The 16,676-nt window shown below is 41.6% G+C and overlaps 2 protein-coding genes across 3 annotated transcripts; one reads left to right on the plus strand and one right to left on the minus strand.

The window, feature by feature from the left end:
• Nucleotides 1-2,074: 2,074 nt before the first annotated feature.
• On the minus strand, nt 2,075-3,445 carry LOC306933801 (ruvB-like 1; the record flags this gene model as incomplete). Its single annotated transcript, XM_079516126.1, has 1 exon — nt 2,075-3,445. The coding sequence occupies one exon, from the start codon at nt 3,443-3,445 to the stop codon at nt 2,075-2,077; it is 1,371 nt and encodes a 456-aa protein (XP_079372252.1).
• Nucleotides 3,446-9,173: 5,728 nt separating this feature from the next.
• fsta (follistatin a) lies at nt 9,174-16,152 on the plus strand. Of its 2 annotated transcripts, none has more exons than XM_079516566.1 (6): nt 9,174-9,269; nt 10,488-10,685; nt 10,876-11,094; nt 11,437-11,661; nt 12,269-12,499; nt 14,760-16,152. In XM_079516566.1, exons 1-6 carry the CDS (start codon nt 9,179-9,181, stop codon nt 14,846-14,848), a joined length of 1,053 nt encoding a protein of 350 aa, XP_079372692.1. In that variant the 5' UTR covers nt 9,174-9,178; the 3' UTR covers nt 14,849-16,152. The 2 variants fall into 2 exon arrangements, with proteins under 2 accessions (XP_079372692.1, XP_079372693.1); XM_079516567.1 differs by having other exon boundaries at nt 10,488-10,679.
• Nucleotides 16,153-16,676: the final 524 nt, after the last annotated feature.

Consider the following 16,676-nt stretch of genomic DNA (forward strand, 5'->3'; position numbering starts at 1 on the left):
TTTTGAAAGGTAGTGTAAGTGATATTTTTTGGTTAAAACAAAAGGTTTTTTGTTAAACGGTTAAATCACTATATTCTGATAGTAATTATTGCTATAGTGTTTGTTCAGTAACAGGGGTCTCCCTGTCTCTCCAGCTCTTTAATAGACAGAAAATACATTTTCAGGTAGGTGACAACTTTAAGTGGAACCAGAGTGCTAAGAGAGTAGGTGGCCGTACACTAGCCGATAATCGAGCATTTTTGATGCTCGGGGGGTGTCCGACTCAATCGGGAGCGATTCTCGGGCATAAATTATCGTCTAGTGTGAGTGTATAAAAGATCCAATCGTAATCCCTCCGATCTGCTCGGGGCCGCTCACAGCGCGATCGGGATCGGCCTGATCAACATCAAGAATGTTTGATATTTTCTCTTCCCCCGCAACCCCCCTCTCCTCGTCCCCTCTCCTCTCCTCCTCCCCTCCCCTCTCCCCCTCTCCTCTCCACTCCCTCGGGGCCGAGAATCCTTGGGTGCGCTGCGCCCGAGTTTTAAAACCGCGTATTGTGTGCTGCATAAAATAATCAGATAAAATAATCGGGCCAGATTATCCTGTAGTGTGTGGTGCTATCAGATTTCAGATTGAAAAAATCGGCTAGTGTAAGGCCACCTTTAATCAAAAAGGTACAGCCATATAAAAGGGGGGGATCCTACGCCCAGCTTTGTGTGTCTGTGTGTGCCACGGAAATGATTTGATTGGCTGAGCACGGAATGTGATGTATGATGATAAGAGGACCCCTCACTTCACACAAGTGTGATTTTTAAAGGCATCACAGCAACAATTAAAGGAACAAACGTGTTTCGGCCCTTCTGGCCTTCCTTCATCAGCGTTTGAACCGTGTGAGTGGACGTGACCGACAGTATTGACAATCACAGTCAGAAATAAAATACTGAGAATAATACTATGACATCTCAGTAGTACACAATCACCATAATATACTGTAGGCTATAATAATAATGATGGATTTTATTTATAATGCACTTTACATTTTGGTACATTTCAAAGTGCCAATACAATCCAACATAAAAAAACAGATGAACAAATAAGATTATTTATAAAATACAAACGATGAAAGTGAAAATTAACCATGAAAATCCTACATAACATTATTTTTGAGTGGTGTAAACCACTCCTACGACTGGCTTTGTTAGTTTACGTGTCTGTCTGTCTGTGCCAAAAAAATGAGCATGGTTGCTATGGTCATCCAGTTCACACGGGTGTGATTTCATTACGTCAGACCACAGCTGATCAGTCTATATAAGACCTTACACCACTCAGTTCACACGGGTGTGATTTTTCCCTACACCTAAAATAGCCAACCTACAATCTCAAAACGCACCACAACAAGCTTGAAGAGCTGCTATTCTTCGGCCAATGGGAAGAAAAAATGATTTTATGTTGTGCATAAAACCTGAATGCTGCACCTCCACGTTTAGTTCTCACGCTGGGTTCACAAAGCAGACCTGTGAGTCCTGGATGATTCATGGTGTAGCAGCCAAAAATCTGAAATGTACTTCCACCATGAACCATGGAAGACGTGTGCGACCGCCTTTTATCAATATTGATATCAGTTCACTACGTCACGTGAAGCTTGGGCAATTAAATACAAATATATTTTTCTGTCTTTTTTATTTTTTACTTATTCTAATTTTAAATATATTCTGTCTTGATGTCTTAATTCTTAATGTTTTGTGTAAAGCACTGAAAATATTCCGTAGCTCCTACTGCAACCTTGATTTGACAAAGCAGGTTCTCATCCATTTTCAGGATCTTATAAACTCCATAAACTTTCTTTCTTCCAATGAATGTGATCTTCTGCTATAGGAAGAGGAACGGCAGGGGTGTGGATGTGAGATTATGAACAATAATCATACACAAAAAAACAAAAACTAATTGCAATAGGCTATGTGAAAGATTCTGAGATTTAACACTGATGGATCCAGTAGTTTGTGAGATTAGCTGCAGACAGATACACAACACTGACAGACAAACGCTCTTCTAGAAACGTCCATTCTCTTGCAAAAAGTGGAAATTAAGACACTCATTTCATGAATTTGTAATGCTGGTCTTGGAGGATCTTTGCAGAAGACTTGGCATCGTAAAACAGCTCGTTAATTTCCTCCACCTGTTCCATTTCAACACTATCTTTGCCCTGGACACGCCCCAGCAGACTGGCTGGGGTCAATAAATACAATGCATACCTGAGGGTGGTCTTGTCGCCAATCTCTCCCAAATGAGTTAGTGCGTCGTCGCTGATTTTGATGCCCTCAATCTGAGCCCGGATCTTGATGATCTGCTTCATTTCCTGTATCGGGTACGGCATGGTACGGATAATCATGACTCTGTCCAGTAAGTCCAGAGGAATTCCGTGAGGAGAGCTGATGTCCTCTGTCCCCCTGACGAGGCAGTTGCCCCTGTTGGAGGCAAAGACAACAATTGGGGCAATGGTGCTCTCCAGGGCCCGGTGGAGGTACGTGAAACATTCAATGTCCAACATGTGCACCTCATCCACAAACAGCACTCCAGGAACTAAGTCAGCCACGCCCTGGTCAATGTAGCGGTTCACCACCTTGTTAATCTCTGCACGCAGCTTGTCTGTGATCTCTGTCTTCTTGGGCTTCATCAGTTGTCCCATCAGGGACACAATGTCCTGCCCTCCCTGGGGTCTGGCATTGGCTATGTCCAGGTCATGTAGTGTGACGTCTTGGATGATCTCTTTCTTCTTATGGGCGTCACCTTTTGGCAGTGGTACATATTCATCTGCCTCCAGGTCAAATTCTGTGGCAAATGTGTCACAACGACCTAGTCTCTTAACGGCTCCACTGTTGGCTTCGATGTAGATGACGTCTCCCACTTCCACGCGCTCCTTTTGCAGGCTCTCATAAATACTGGGATCCAACTTGAGTTGCTTGGTGCCCTTGGCAGTCTTTAGCCCAATGATTACGTGGCTGATGGTTTTTCCATCACCTCCCATGGGATGCTTTGTCTCACTGGGAGTCAGCTCTGTCACCTCTCCCTCGTACACCTCCTTTGACTCCTTGATACGCAATCCTATAGCCCTCCTGAAATTCTCCATGAGCACCTCTGTTTTCTTTATCTCTGATGAGTAGACCTCACTGCCTACCATGGGGCAGAATGGGACCTTGTTGCCCAACTCCTGTGCCATCGCCAAAGCAAGGGCAGTCTTTCCTGTGCCTGGAGGCCCCGCAATTAAAACAGCCCTTCCTGCCATCTTCTTTGAGCGGATTAACTCAACAATGATACCGCAAGCCTCCCTTGCCTCCGCCTGTCCCACAAGGCCGGCTGCCGTCTGCTTAGCATGACCGGCCTCGTCTAAACCAAGTCCTTTCACATGACTGTGTGCTGCAATCCGCTGAGTTTTCGTGGTGCTTTTCACCTCCTCGATCTTCATGTTTTGTTATACTTTGTCTATTACACTTTGATCTAACTAAGAGAAGAACCTGTCCACTATTTATGATGTATTTACTGAGCAGAGTTTAGTTGAAGAGCTGATCAACATATGTCATGACACATCTTTTATGTTCTATTTACATGAACATTTGATGACGTCACTGCTCAAACATGCTCTGATTGGACAGTTTGTGTGTGTGTGTGTGTGTGTGTGTGTGTGTGTGTGTGTGTGTGTGTGTGTGTGTGTGTGTGTGTGTGTGTGTGTGTGTGTGTGTGTGTGTGTGTGTGTGTGTGTGTGTGTGTGTGTGTGTGTGTGTGTGAATGCGTGCGTGCGTGCGTGCGTGCGTGCGCGTGCGGCTGCGTGCGTGCGTGCGTGCATGACTGTGTGTGTGTGTGTGTGTGTGTGTGTGTGTGCATGCGTGTTTGTGTGTGCTTGTGTGTAAGATAATCTCACACAACCCTGGACCAATCAGCATTCAGCACCAATACTTTCTTGTGCCAGTAGGCCAAGAATTTTTTTTTTTCACATTGTGTGAATTCATTCTTTGTGACACATATAGGTATTTGGGGACATGGCTGAGCAAGGAAAACATACATGGAATGGCATATCCTGCATGACATGCCTCTAAACAAACTCAAGTCCCGCCACCCATACAACAAGGTGGCACAAGAGATGCTCAGTTCTATCCCTGAGGACAAACGAATGGCTGGCAGCATCCTGGAAGCAGGAGTGGGAGTCGGCTGGGCCCACACGTTGCCACTGCTACATCTGGGACGAGGGAGACAGTGTCAGAGGAGAAGATCTGCCACGCCAGCAATGTACCCTGCTGAACCATTGGAGCGTATACTGGGTCTGCCGCTTCAGTGCGGGGAGCTTGAGCACCACATAGCCTGAAAGAGACCTATGCTTTTCTGGGCATAGAGGGGCAGATCGAACTTAGCCTCACATAGCCAGTCTTCATCTGCCTTTGTTATGCATATTGCCCCAGGCAGATTAAGTCTGGCCCCTCTCAATTGTGGGAGGACTTCACGGCCGAAATGGTGACAGCCAACCAGATTCGTCTGGAACCAGGCTATAACCAACCAGGGCCCAGTATTCAAATATGGGGCTGGACGTTGCGAAAACAATTTAACACTGAGAGCGATGAGACTAATATCCACGCAGTGATATTAGTTTCGCTACACGAGGCAATCGAACTAGCGCTGGAAAGCCACGCCAGCTTCCTATTGGTTCACAAAGATATGTTCCCGCCTCGCCAGTCGCCACCCCCCTGCGGTAATGTTTTAAAGGTCCACCACACAGCGGAGAACTCTGACGTCAACACATTTGGAGCGACGCCTCTCTGCACTCTTATTGGTTTAGCGAAATACAAGGTTCACTCCAACTCCTGTCCTATGCCACTTTTCCTGCTGGGCTCACCCAGGCTTTTTCTTTTCTTCCGGAAACAAAACGCCTGCTGTTCCAGAGGCTACTGTCCACATAATAATCACCAAGGGGGCCGGCCTCTTTGATGTGGGACCTGAGACAAGGACGTGGCTGCACGACACTAAGCTGGGCATCTGATAGAAGAAGCCACAGAGGCCATCAATCCTCATAGACTTGGTTTAAAGTGTATGAAGACACTGGATTTACCTTCTAATCACCAAAGCCTCACCATATACCCTTCTTCTGACATGATTTTAAATTATGCAACAAACTTCTACCCAAATACGAAGGCTCTCACTGGCAGAAGGTAATCTATTCCAGATGTAATTGTACAGTTTCTCCACCAGGTGTCAGCATGGTATAGCCCCTGAGCATCTGTTCACCATTTCTTCATTGCTCATGGAAAATACCATCCTGGAAACCCTATAGTTTCTATCTCTAAAGGATACCATATCCATATCAGGATGCAGTGCAGTTATCCAAATATTTGGGTTAGTATTATAGATATGATGAATTAGCCTAGGTCAATGATTCTCAAATGTTTAGATTTCAAGGAGGCCCATAAATCTCACTCTCAGAGTTAAAGACCTGTAAGGGCCCATTTGGAATGCCCCCAATGAACCCTGAGGGTCCCTTGACCACACTTTGAGAACCACAGGTCTAGACAGATCTGGCAAAAGAGGACCTATAGGTTTTATAATATATTCACTATCACAAATAAGGTTGATATACTGATGTCGGTCACAATAGACATGAAAGAAAGAGTTTCATATTCAACAGTAAATGTAAGGTGATTTTTGTTTTGGGAAAACACAATTAAACTGAAATGCTGGGCATGACTATTATATATATATATATAACATATTTGATTATTGTTTTGGTGAGCAAACCATCTTTCCATATCATTTTGGGACACTTGTATCATGAGATGAGCTCAGTTGTTATCCATATGCATGTGTGCCGTGTGCGTACACGGCACACATCCTCTACCCTCCTCCTAACCCTATAGAAAACATGGCCTAAGCCTTTCTTTGTATTGGACACTTCTTTCCATGGACTGTAATAAAGTTGATTCTGATTCCGTATTACACTATGTACAATGGTAATCTAATTTTAAGATTAGGAATATGTTTAGGGTTAGGCAATGTTTTACTGACATGACGTTTAGGAATAAGGTTAGGTTTAGGCATAGTTTGCTGAGCTTGCCGGATTTGATCCGGGGCGAGCGTGTTCTTGTATTTACAACAAGGAACTTTAACTAATATACGTCTAGTATGAAGAATTGTGACACTTGTCTGAGATATTTTCAACTTGTTTACAGCTGCTGTACTTTCTATATATCAAGTGTTTGTGTCCTTTGAGTCTCAGCAGTGGTTCTCAAAGTTGTCCTTAGTTGTTCCAGGGGGTCCCCAGCCAAATGAATTATTATAGCATCCAAATCAGTTTAACACTTAACCTATTTTATACTAGGATATTCAAAAATAGCTGTGAGCTTTACTGTAGATCAGCTATTTTAAAATAATTGAGGAAAATCTTGACAAATTTTGAATAGGTTTAGCACAAATCTTCTCTTATGAGGGTCCCTGGCACAAAATCTTTTCAAATGGGGTTCTGCGGCCTAATATGTATGAATTTGAGGGTCCATGACGGGAATGTTTGAGAACCACGTCCTTACAGTATTTGTTCTTAGCTCTCATGCATGAGCCTGTCAACATGCTCTACAAAACATAGGCAGGAATAATAATCTGGAAAACACAATTCCTTTTGGAAGAAATGAAATGAAAGAAAATGAAATATAACCGTTTTTTCCTATTCATTTCAGATGTATAACCGATTTGCTTACTGTGAAGATTTAGGTATTGCTAAAGTCCTAATCCTGTGTATATATATGTATATGTGCTATTAACAATTCATGGTTTATAATTAGCCTTATAAAGATCTTTTTTGACACCAATAACAGAGAGATGCTGTAGGTACAGGTGTACATTCATCCTTTGTGGGTAATTGTAATTATAGGGTTACCAGGGGTATCCCTCCTGCTAAAGTGTTATGAAAGACACTGGCATGTCAAAGTAAACAGTAGCCTTCATATGATTCTTTGGTAAAGAATGGTGCACTTTGAGAATTCACATCAAAACAAGCACATGATAATATTTCAATTGTGCATGGTCAATGTTATGCACAGTAACTGTGAAATATGGTTTCCCAAGTTACCTATAGCTACAATATTTCAGCATCAGGTGTTCCAAAGCTTAAAATGCTGTGACACACTGTTATGTAATCTGGTAATGAGACACTTGTGACTTAGGAAAACATGGGTGATTTTATTTATAGTGCTGAGAAATGTCAGGGGGAAAATATTAGACATATTGAAATATTAGAACGATAATAATGCTCTAACCCTCTGAATCTAAGTTAATTATTTGTGTGATTTAATATGTTCTAGAGGTAGCTAGGCCTAATTTAAAAAATCACACCCATGTGAAGTGAGTGGTGCAACTCTGTGTGTGTGTGGGGGGGGGGGGGGGGGGGGGGGCGGAGGTTCCAGACCCACAGGATCACACCCAGGGTGCCGGCCCGATTCCGGCGAGCCGCCCCGCGTCTGAAACGGTTAGTTACCGTGTGGGGGTCCCTATACCCTGTAGGCTATACTGTACTGTCACTGTAGGCCTACTGTACTGGCACACCCGAAATCACCATATATACAGTTAATATGTGCGTGTGTGTTTGTGTGTGTGTTAGGTTGCGCACAGGTGGTGAAAAACAACCATGCTGTTTTCGTGCTCAGACCCACCCAGCCACACACATAGCTCCATAAGGGAGTGGTTGCACCACTCAAAAACAATATTATGTTTAAGCAGCTTCCAACCTGCAACACAATTGATTTGGAAACTTTAGGTGCACCACCAGCACCTTGCATGCTGGATTAATACATCTAATCAAAACTCCCCCACATGCATGATGGCACAGGCCAGACAGAGTAGGATGCGCACGCACGCACGCACGCACGCGCGCGCGCGCACACACACACACACACACACACACACAGACAGACACACGCACACACACACACACACACACACACACCCACACCCACACCCACACAAGTCGTATGCCACTGTACCATCATGACTTGGTGTGAATTTGCCGCGTTGGAAGATCATATAGCCATCAAGCCCTGCATGTGTTCTAGCCTCTACAGCAGCAGCAGTCAATTGGATATCTCAGGTCTTCATAATTGCCTATAGGCCTATAGGTCTATCCAAGCCCATTCCTTCCGGTGTTTTGGCCTAACTGTTCTTTGTCTATGAAATATGGCTATTGCTTCCGTGTCTAATTAATGTCAAGCCATTGCTCTTTAGTTGTGTAACCAATGATTCGCTGAAGAGGTCGCCGGCGGACTTCTGAAAGAGTTTGGGGATCTTTTCGTTGTTTCATTCAGTGAAATCTAACACTGCTCTCTTAAACTCAACCCCCTAATACATAAATTAATAAATAGCCTACAAATATTGACCCAGGAGATGAATTAAAACAACACAACTTACACAACACATTTCTAATAGCCTATTAATGCGGATGAAGGAGAAATGGGCCTACTATACCCTACCTTTATGAACCAATTCCAAATTCCAATAGAAGATTAACAATTGTAATTGGTGGGAAGAAAAAGGACTGCACAAAAATAGGTTTATTTTAATAATGTTAGGGTCTAAATTAATTGCTATGAATGAAAAATAAGAAATAAAACAAAACAATGCAAGAGCCTAATTAATTTGATCATAAGCGCACACATATTTTAAATAAGCACCATGCTTTCGACTACTGACTATAGTGCAGTGCTACTGTGTGGCCCATACTTCATAATCGTTTTTAATTAATTAAATCATGCGCACCATCAAAACTAGATTGATAGCCTATTAGCCTATCCGTCGCATTTGGGCCATTTGATTTGTTCTGTGGTGCTTTAAATCATAGATGCTTTAACACATCGCTCTACACATCGTATATGCTAATATATTACAAACTTGCACATTTTTCATATTCTTAAACTGTTGTGGCGAGACGAGAGAAAGTTGCCTCTAACGATGTCACCTGATTGGGATTGAGGGGGGAAAAAAAGAAAAAAGAAATCTCCCCACCCCCACAGAATAGGAGACCGCCCACCAGAGACAGTCAACCCGAGACCCCTTATAGATTTAAAAAGAGAGGCTGCATTCTCAGACTGACACTTATTCAACACTGCCACCTTAAGCAGATTACTTTTGCGCTGCCTGTGTCAATATACGTGGTTCACTTTGCCTCTCCATCATGCTTAGGATGCTGAAACACCATCTTCACCCGGGCATTATTCTATTGCTTGTATGGTTTTGTCATCTCATGGAAGATCAAAAAGTTCAAGGTAAGCACTTCATCATTTTGGGGGTAATCTTCGCATTTTGCAAAACTTCGACTGTTGTCATCTCCAGGGTGGCTGGGTGTGGGTGTACGGATATGGAACCATTTCTGTGTCCAAACTTTTTAAAGTCCAGAGTGTCCTCCAACAGATAAAACTCCCCCAGACAGTGCGTGCGTTAAGTGTCCATAACAGGTGCCATAGCCTATGGGACACTTTAAAGTGATAGGCTAGGATGGCAAGTTTTGCAGCCCTTGCGAAGTGCACAGACCTGAGCCTACAATTCGAGTTGAAAGCACTGGCTTTCGATATACTTATATAGCCTATTCGGGAATTTAATTTGCAGTGCAAACATAGCCTACTTTTTGAATGGCTTGCATTTAACATATAACCAACCCAACAAACAGATGAAAACCACATGCATATAGCTGCATAAGTTTATGTAGCATATATGCTTCTATAAATTACACACTGACTTCCTTGTCTGAACATAATTATTTGTCGTATAGGCTATTTGCTTGAAAAAAGTATGACAGCTGTCATTTTGTTTGTAGCCTATTGATTACGGGGTCAATAATTATGTTATCAAAATCCGTATGCGCCCCCTCCTTCCCCCAATAACTCAATTTATGATCACTTGGTCTGTCTGTGCGTCTGTATTAATGCTGTTGTCTGAGCCCACGTTGCCTGTGCATTCCATGGTAATAATAATGTCGTCTTTTATTATACCTATGTCTACATTTTCATTAACGTTTGCTTCGGTTGGGAGTTTGGGACTATAGGCAGATCTAGAAAATGATTGTCTAGTAGTAAATGTCTGGGCGTTTAAGACGGATGTGGGTTTAGCTCTATCACCTAAAGACAGCGCGTGTCTGATAGGCTGTTATTTCACACTGTCTAGACAGTGCACACTCCACTTTCTGCGCAGTGATAATGAGGCCAGAAGAATAAAAGAACAAATATCCCACCAAAATATTCTCACGTTTGGTTATTTCTTGGCATTGTAACAGAACTGTCAGTCATGACTGCGCACTGAAGACACGCGATGGGCAAGCGTTATAATAACTGTCTCGCAGAAACAAATCAGACAAAAATAATAGCGGGGAGGGTGAAAAGTAGGGGAGGGGTGAGCGTCTCAGATAATGCAGGCGGCACGTGTACGCGTCTGGGTCAGCGTTTCCAGACGTTAAATACGACAGTGTTTTTTTTTGTTTTTTTTAACAGCTGGCAACTGCTGGTTGCAGCAGGGGAAGAACGGAAGATGCCAGGTTCTCTACATGCCTGGCATGAGCAGAGAGGAGTGTTGTCGAAGTGGACGACTGGGGACGTCATGGACAGAGGAAGATGTCCCCAATAGTACCCTGTTCAGGTGGATGATCTTCAATGGTGGAGCCCCCAACTGCATACCTTGCAAAGGTGGAGGTGCACTCAATTCCCCCATTTCAACATAAACACAATTAGCTATGCATTATAGTCATTAAATATGCCACATTTAAATTATCGGCAGGTCTAAATGTCAAAATTAGTTTAGGTTCTCTTTTTGCTGCATTAAAGTGCACATCTTTATTTAGCGCCACATTAAAGTAAAAATCAATCATCTTTTATTTTTTAGAAACCTGCGATAACGTTGACTGTGGACCAGGAAAGAGATGCAAGATGAACAGACGGAGTAAACCCCGCTGTGTGTGCGCACCAGACTGCTCCAACATCACATGGAGAGGACCAGTCTGCGGCTCTGATGGGAAGACCTACAAGGACGAGTGTGCTTTGTTGAAGTCCAAATGTAAAGGACACCCGGACCTGGAAGTTCAGTATCAAGGGAAATGCAAGAGTAAGTCAATTCTACTTGAATGCTTGACTACAGTGGTAATTTACAAATACAACCAAAAGGACCGTTAGATTGTCACATTGTGGGTCCACTATAGTTCCATTTGTAGGTTGCACTTCTGGGAGTAACAGACCTGTAAGAGACCATTTTTGGTTCCATACACACTACACAGTTAAATTTACATGGAGGATTTTACTGTTTTGTTGGCTCATTTGTTAGACATAGTCGAATGTCTTAAGTCCAGTGCCCTTCGCTTGTAAATTCAAATAGAGCCTAATTTAGCTGAAGTTTACATTTCGGATCATGTTAACAAACACGCCCTATTTGTCTTTCTTGGCTTGACAGAAACGTGCCGTGATGTCTTGTGCCCTGGCAGCTCCACGTGCGTTGTGGACCAGACAAATAACGCGTATTGTGTGACGTGTAATCGGATTTGCCCCGAGGTGACGTCGCCTGAGCAGTACCTGTGTGGAAACGATGGGATCATCTATGCCAGCGCCTGTCACCTGAGAAGAGCTACCTGCATTCTTGGCAGATCCATCGGAGTAGCATATGAAGGAAAATGCATCAGTAAGTCTGCAACAAGAGCTTCGGCATGAGACTGTATTCCCTGAGTGTCGCCTCCTTTATTGGAGATGGTTTGAGAGCATATTCCTCTTGGCCAACTTTGCAGTTATTCAAAGTCCACTTTTTTTCTCCAACATTCCTCTAGGAAGGGGGTCTGAGAGTGTTCTGTAGTTTTTGTTCATGTTTGCTCAAGACATGATGGACATCTTATTGTTTCCTGATGTTGGCAGCACTCATACACATGCACTTTGTGCAAGCACGCGCACATACACGCAAGGAGAGAGGAATGGAGAGAGCTGAAGACAAGGAGCTTCAGGGTGAAGGAGACATGCAGTCAGCCAATATCTGAGTTAGATGGATGATTATAGTAGCGAATCTAAACATGTGCAGCATTAGTCATTGTGACACCAGGCATTGCCAAGTATATGATATAATGCCTTTTTCACACTGTAAGGCCTAACCCTTATAAAACACGATGCAGCGTTTTATTGCAAGCTCAGTCCTTCAAGGTACACCGCAAGCGTACATTTAGCAGCCCATAAAACAGTTTGTGGCGATCCGTCTAATCAGAGGTTTCCCCCTGTGATGAATTGTCTCGTTCTACTCCTAGAGGCCAAGTCGTGTGAGGACATTCAGTGCAGTGCAGGGAAGAAGTGCCTGTGGGATGCCAGGATGAGTCGGGGACGCTGCTCAGTGTGCGACGAGACCTGTCCGGAGGGTCGGACAGATGAGGCGGTGTGTGCCAGTGACAACACCACATACTCCAGTGAATGTGCCATGAAGCAGGCTGCATGCTCTTTGGGGGTGCTGTTGGAAGTGAAACACTCGGGATCTTGCAACTGTAAGTAAAATGACAAAAAAAGAAAAGAAAATAAGAGAACCCCCCTCCAACCACCACCACCCACATCCCTGCCGCCAAGCAAAAGACAATATTCTGCGTTGTTTCCCCAACACAACCTCCTCTCCAAGAACCCCCCTTCAACCCCTCTACCCCAACCTCATGCAAACTCCCACCCCGCCCACACCAAGCACAGCTTAAGCAAGCAGAAAGGACATGAGAGTGGAAGAACTTGCATGATGTTGTCTTTGTTGCTGGCTTTTGTTGACTCTTTTTTTTTATCAGCAATTATTCTGCAAAACAAAATAACAGAACAGTGAATAAACAACCATACATCTATCTATATATATATCTATATATATATCTATATATATATATATATATATATATATATATATATATATATATATATATATATATATATATATATATAAAAGACTTAGTCGACAGACTCTATTTTGGGAGTCTGGGAGACACTAACTTCATCAAACTAACACAAATAATAAAGGAGACTAACTTTTGTTTGCAGTGGAACAATCGTGATATTTAAAACTTTAGTCAAGTTTATGACCATGCTAGTGACCTGCCTGAGCAGGTTGCCTTAAGTTTCATGCATTTTTTTTCTTTCTTTTTTTTTTCTCAATAGTGTTTTTTATAATAGTGGTCATATCTTTACAGCTTGTAAATTCCATGGTCACATTGCTAATTTCATAGAAAGTGTATTTATGTTTTTGTTTGTTTTTTATTTTCGTTTTGTTTTTTGCTTTTGGCTGTAATCAATCAACTCAAAATGCACTGCCTCTTGTGACATACACCGCACTGCCAACATGTCAGTAAGAACAGAGTACATTTGCCTATACTCATATAATGTGCATAAGGTGATTGTAACTTTGGTACCACAGTGATGCAAATAGCCTGCATCCGTAGACTCCCTAAATTGAGAAAGGACGCAATCAAGTCACCATCCGGGGGTCCTGTGATGCAATACTGTACTCAGTACTGTACTCTAACAAGACCATCCCTGGGTCCGGGGACCCATTACATTGAAAACCTATTTACATCACTGGTGCCATTATATAAATGATGGATTTGGAAGTCCTCATGCAGTATTCATGCAGACTACCTATTTCTATAACAGAGAATTGGGGCAACCAAACAAATTGATCTGTAGCTTCAAGGAGTTATCAAATTTACATTCCAAGTTGGTATGACTATCTGATGAATCTCTAGATTTCCATTGTGAACTCATTGTTGTTTTATTTTCTTTCTGACTGAGTATCTTAATGTGACGTGCCTTAAGGTATATATAATTGAATACAAGGGACCAACTTTATGATCACCTCATGAGTCAAATATAATGGCATTTTACAGTATGCAGGATAAGCATAAGGAGCTTGTAGAACAACGTTCTTACTTCTCATCTCATCATTAGAAAAAAATTAACATCTATCAGCTGACTTTTGTTGTTTGTGCTGTTTCTAGTGAATGTGTTGTCTATCCGAATATGTATCAAAAATAACGAATCCTTTTGGATTGATGAGGGACTGCCTGTTTTATTTTGTCGTTTTTTGTATTGACACTCGCTATTGCTTGTGTGCTTTTTTTTTTCATGTCCAATGTAAAAAAAATCTGTAAAAAGAAAAGAAAATACCTCATTACTGTGTTGATGTCCTCTGACCTGCTTGCTAAGGTCAGGCTGCGACACAGAGAGCCGTCCCACCTAGTAGCAGCAACTGTATGTTTGAGTCAGAAACAAAAGCTAATAATCATAATTATACAGTATAATGATAATAGCTACCATAATTATAGTAATAATTATAAGGAAAGAAGCAAATCCTGAACCACAAGAGCACTTTTGTGTGTTATGTGTGTCTGCTTTCAGGCCCAAAAGAAACCTGAGCCATTGGACCCGTCCCCCAACCCCTTTCCAATCCCACCACCACCCCTAAACCACTCCACCCCCACCCTCCCTTCCATCTTCATTGCTTTTTTCTCTTGTCGCAGCCCTGACTTGCTAGATCATGTAAATGGAAGTTGTATAATTGGGGATCGCCACACTAAATTGCAGACTGCCAACAATACATCCCATGCACACGTAACATGTACACACACACAGAAGAGAAAAAGAAAAGGGAGGCTTTGTACTGGAGGCTTTGCAGTGGGAGTTTTTTTCTTCTTCTTCATGCTGCAAAAACATTCAGTGATAATCTCAGCTGTTGTGGTCCATATTCATACAACAGCTACCATGTATTTTCCCATATAGCCATTACAGAAGACCAGGAGGAAGATGAGGAAGATGAGGACTCAGACTACATGACATTTGTCCATTTATCTTCTATACTGGATGGATAGGCCACCATCACTATAGTGGAACAGCCCTAGGGCAAGGAATCATGTCCATACTGTACATTATGTGTATGCTTATTTATTTTTTAAAGAAAAAAGGAAGTATACATATAGTTCAGTCTGCTAGATGTTTATTTATACTGTATTTTGTGTTTTATAATTTATACATTTACAATGTCAGGCTTACTATCTACCACGATATATTGTGTTACCACTCATTTCCCCTCCCTTTTTGTTGTTGTCGTCCCTTTTCCTTTCTTTTTTTATGATGAAGAAATATATTTGTCCAAAGAGAAGCAGTGTTATTTATTTGTCATGTTACCGTGTAAGTATCCTCTGCAAGCTGTAAATGGCATTCCCTGAGCTGTACAAATCTGCTTGTTGCTGTCAAATCTTTATCACAAATGTTTATGTCACACATACGTAAGATGCATGTTTAGGCTGTGTGTTTATTTATTGGGAATATATCAATCATTTTATGTACAGAAGTGTTTCTGGTTTGTTTACAACTCATAATAACTGACCAAAGGGATTCTCTCAATGGTTCTGCAAAGGCGCAATGTGCACAGTGAAATCTTCAGCGTTAATTTAACTCTGAGAGTGAAGAGATGGGACCAAATAATGGACCGATAAGGTTCCATTTGGTTCAATTTGTACACAGTTAAACTGACACTGAGGTTTTTACAGTGTAGATGGTGCAACATGGTGGTAATGGAACAAGAGAAAGAAGAGCCATTTGTGTGTGTGTGTGTGTGTGTGTGTGTGTGTGTGTGTGTGTGTGTGTGTGTGTGTGTGTGTGTGTGTGTGTGTGTGTGTGTGTGTGTGTGTGTGCGTGTGCGTGAACGTGTGTGTGAGCGTGTGTGTGTGTTGCTGTTGTTGATTTTTGTTTACTCTTCAAGACTCTTAAGTCCTGTAGCTTTGTTTCCCTATAGAAATGTCATAGATGTCAACCCTTGACATTATTCACTATCATTGTTTTTTATTCTCCACAGTAGTTCAGAGACAATTTATGGATAATACTTGATTTATTTTTCTTTCTTTCTTTCTTTCTTTTATTTTTTCACAAATATGTGCCATTAACATTTGTGTGCTGTGTTCTCGCCAATGTTTTTCTCCATATTGCTCTCGCAGAGCTAAAATAGGATAACATACCGCAGTACTTAACATTATATCAAACTTTATCGTTTTGCTTATTTCACACTTTCCCTCAGAATGCATATTTTTTTTATTTTGAAACATCACAAGAAAAATACAAAATTCAGTTATGAATATATAGTTTTGTATTTTTTATGTAAATGTCATATGTACATACAAAGTTTGACGTATTTGTACAGATATGAAGAGTGAACAATAAACGTTTTTTTCCTTATTCGTTTGCCTTTATTGACTACACCCATAGACACCACATTATTGAGTTATAAGACATGACATATGCCTACATACGTAATAGAACAGTAAGTAGTTCATATATTCTGTCCAACGCTAGACTGTTACATTAGGATATTTTAGTTTTCACAACATACAATAACAGTCACTATTATATATATCAGACATATATATACTTTTTTCCCCCTATGTGCAATTACATAATTAGGCCTATTATATGTGTAATTGTATAAACAGCTTGTAGGATTCTATAGTTAATGCACATTGCTATTTTGATTCAAGCAAAGCTGTGGTCAATTTAACCCACTGAGAGCACAGGTACCTAAAAATGAATAGAGCCCATAGAAACAATTAACAATCTGGGGTTTATATATACATTAATATATAATTCTGCTGGTATATAAAATATCAAGTATACATCTCCATTATATAATATTTAAACAGGTGT

This window comes from Electrona antarctica (genome assembly GCF_951216825.1).
Source record: "Electrona antarctica genome assembly, chromosome: 12".
Classification (NCBI taxonomy): Eukaryota; Metazoa; Chordata; class Actinopteri; order Myctophiformes; family Myctophidae; genus Electrona; species Electrona antarctica.

What these genes read in the sequence shown, in the direction of transcription:
- fsta (XM_079516566.1), top strand. Translation starts at nt 9,179, where the DNA reads ATGCTTAGGATGCTGAAACACCATCTTCACCCGGGCATTATTCTATTG. An exon ending in GGAAGATCAAAAAGTTCAAG is followed by an intron (nt 9,270 to 10,487) that starts GTAAGCACTTCA and finishes TTTTTTTAACAG; the next exon opens with CTGGCAACTGCTGGTTGCAG. An exon ending in ACACTCGGGATCTTGCAACT is followed by an intron (nt 12,500 to 14,759) that starts GTAAGTAAAATG and finishes TTTCCCATATAG; the next exon opens with CCATTACAGAAGACCAGGAG.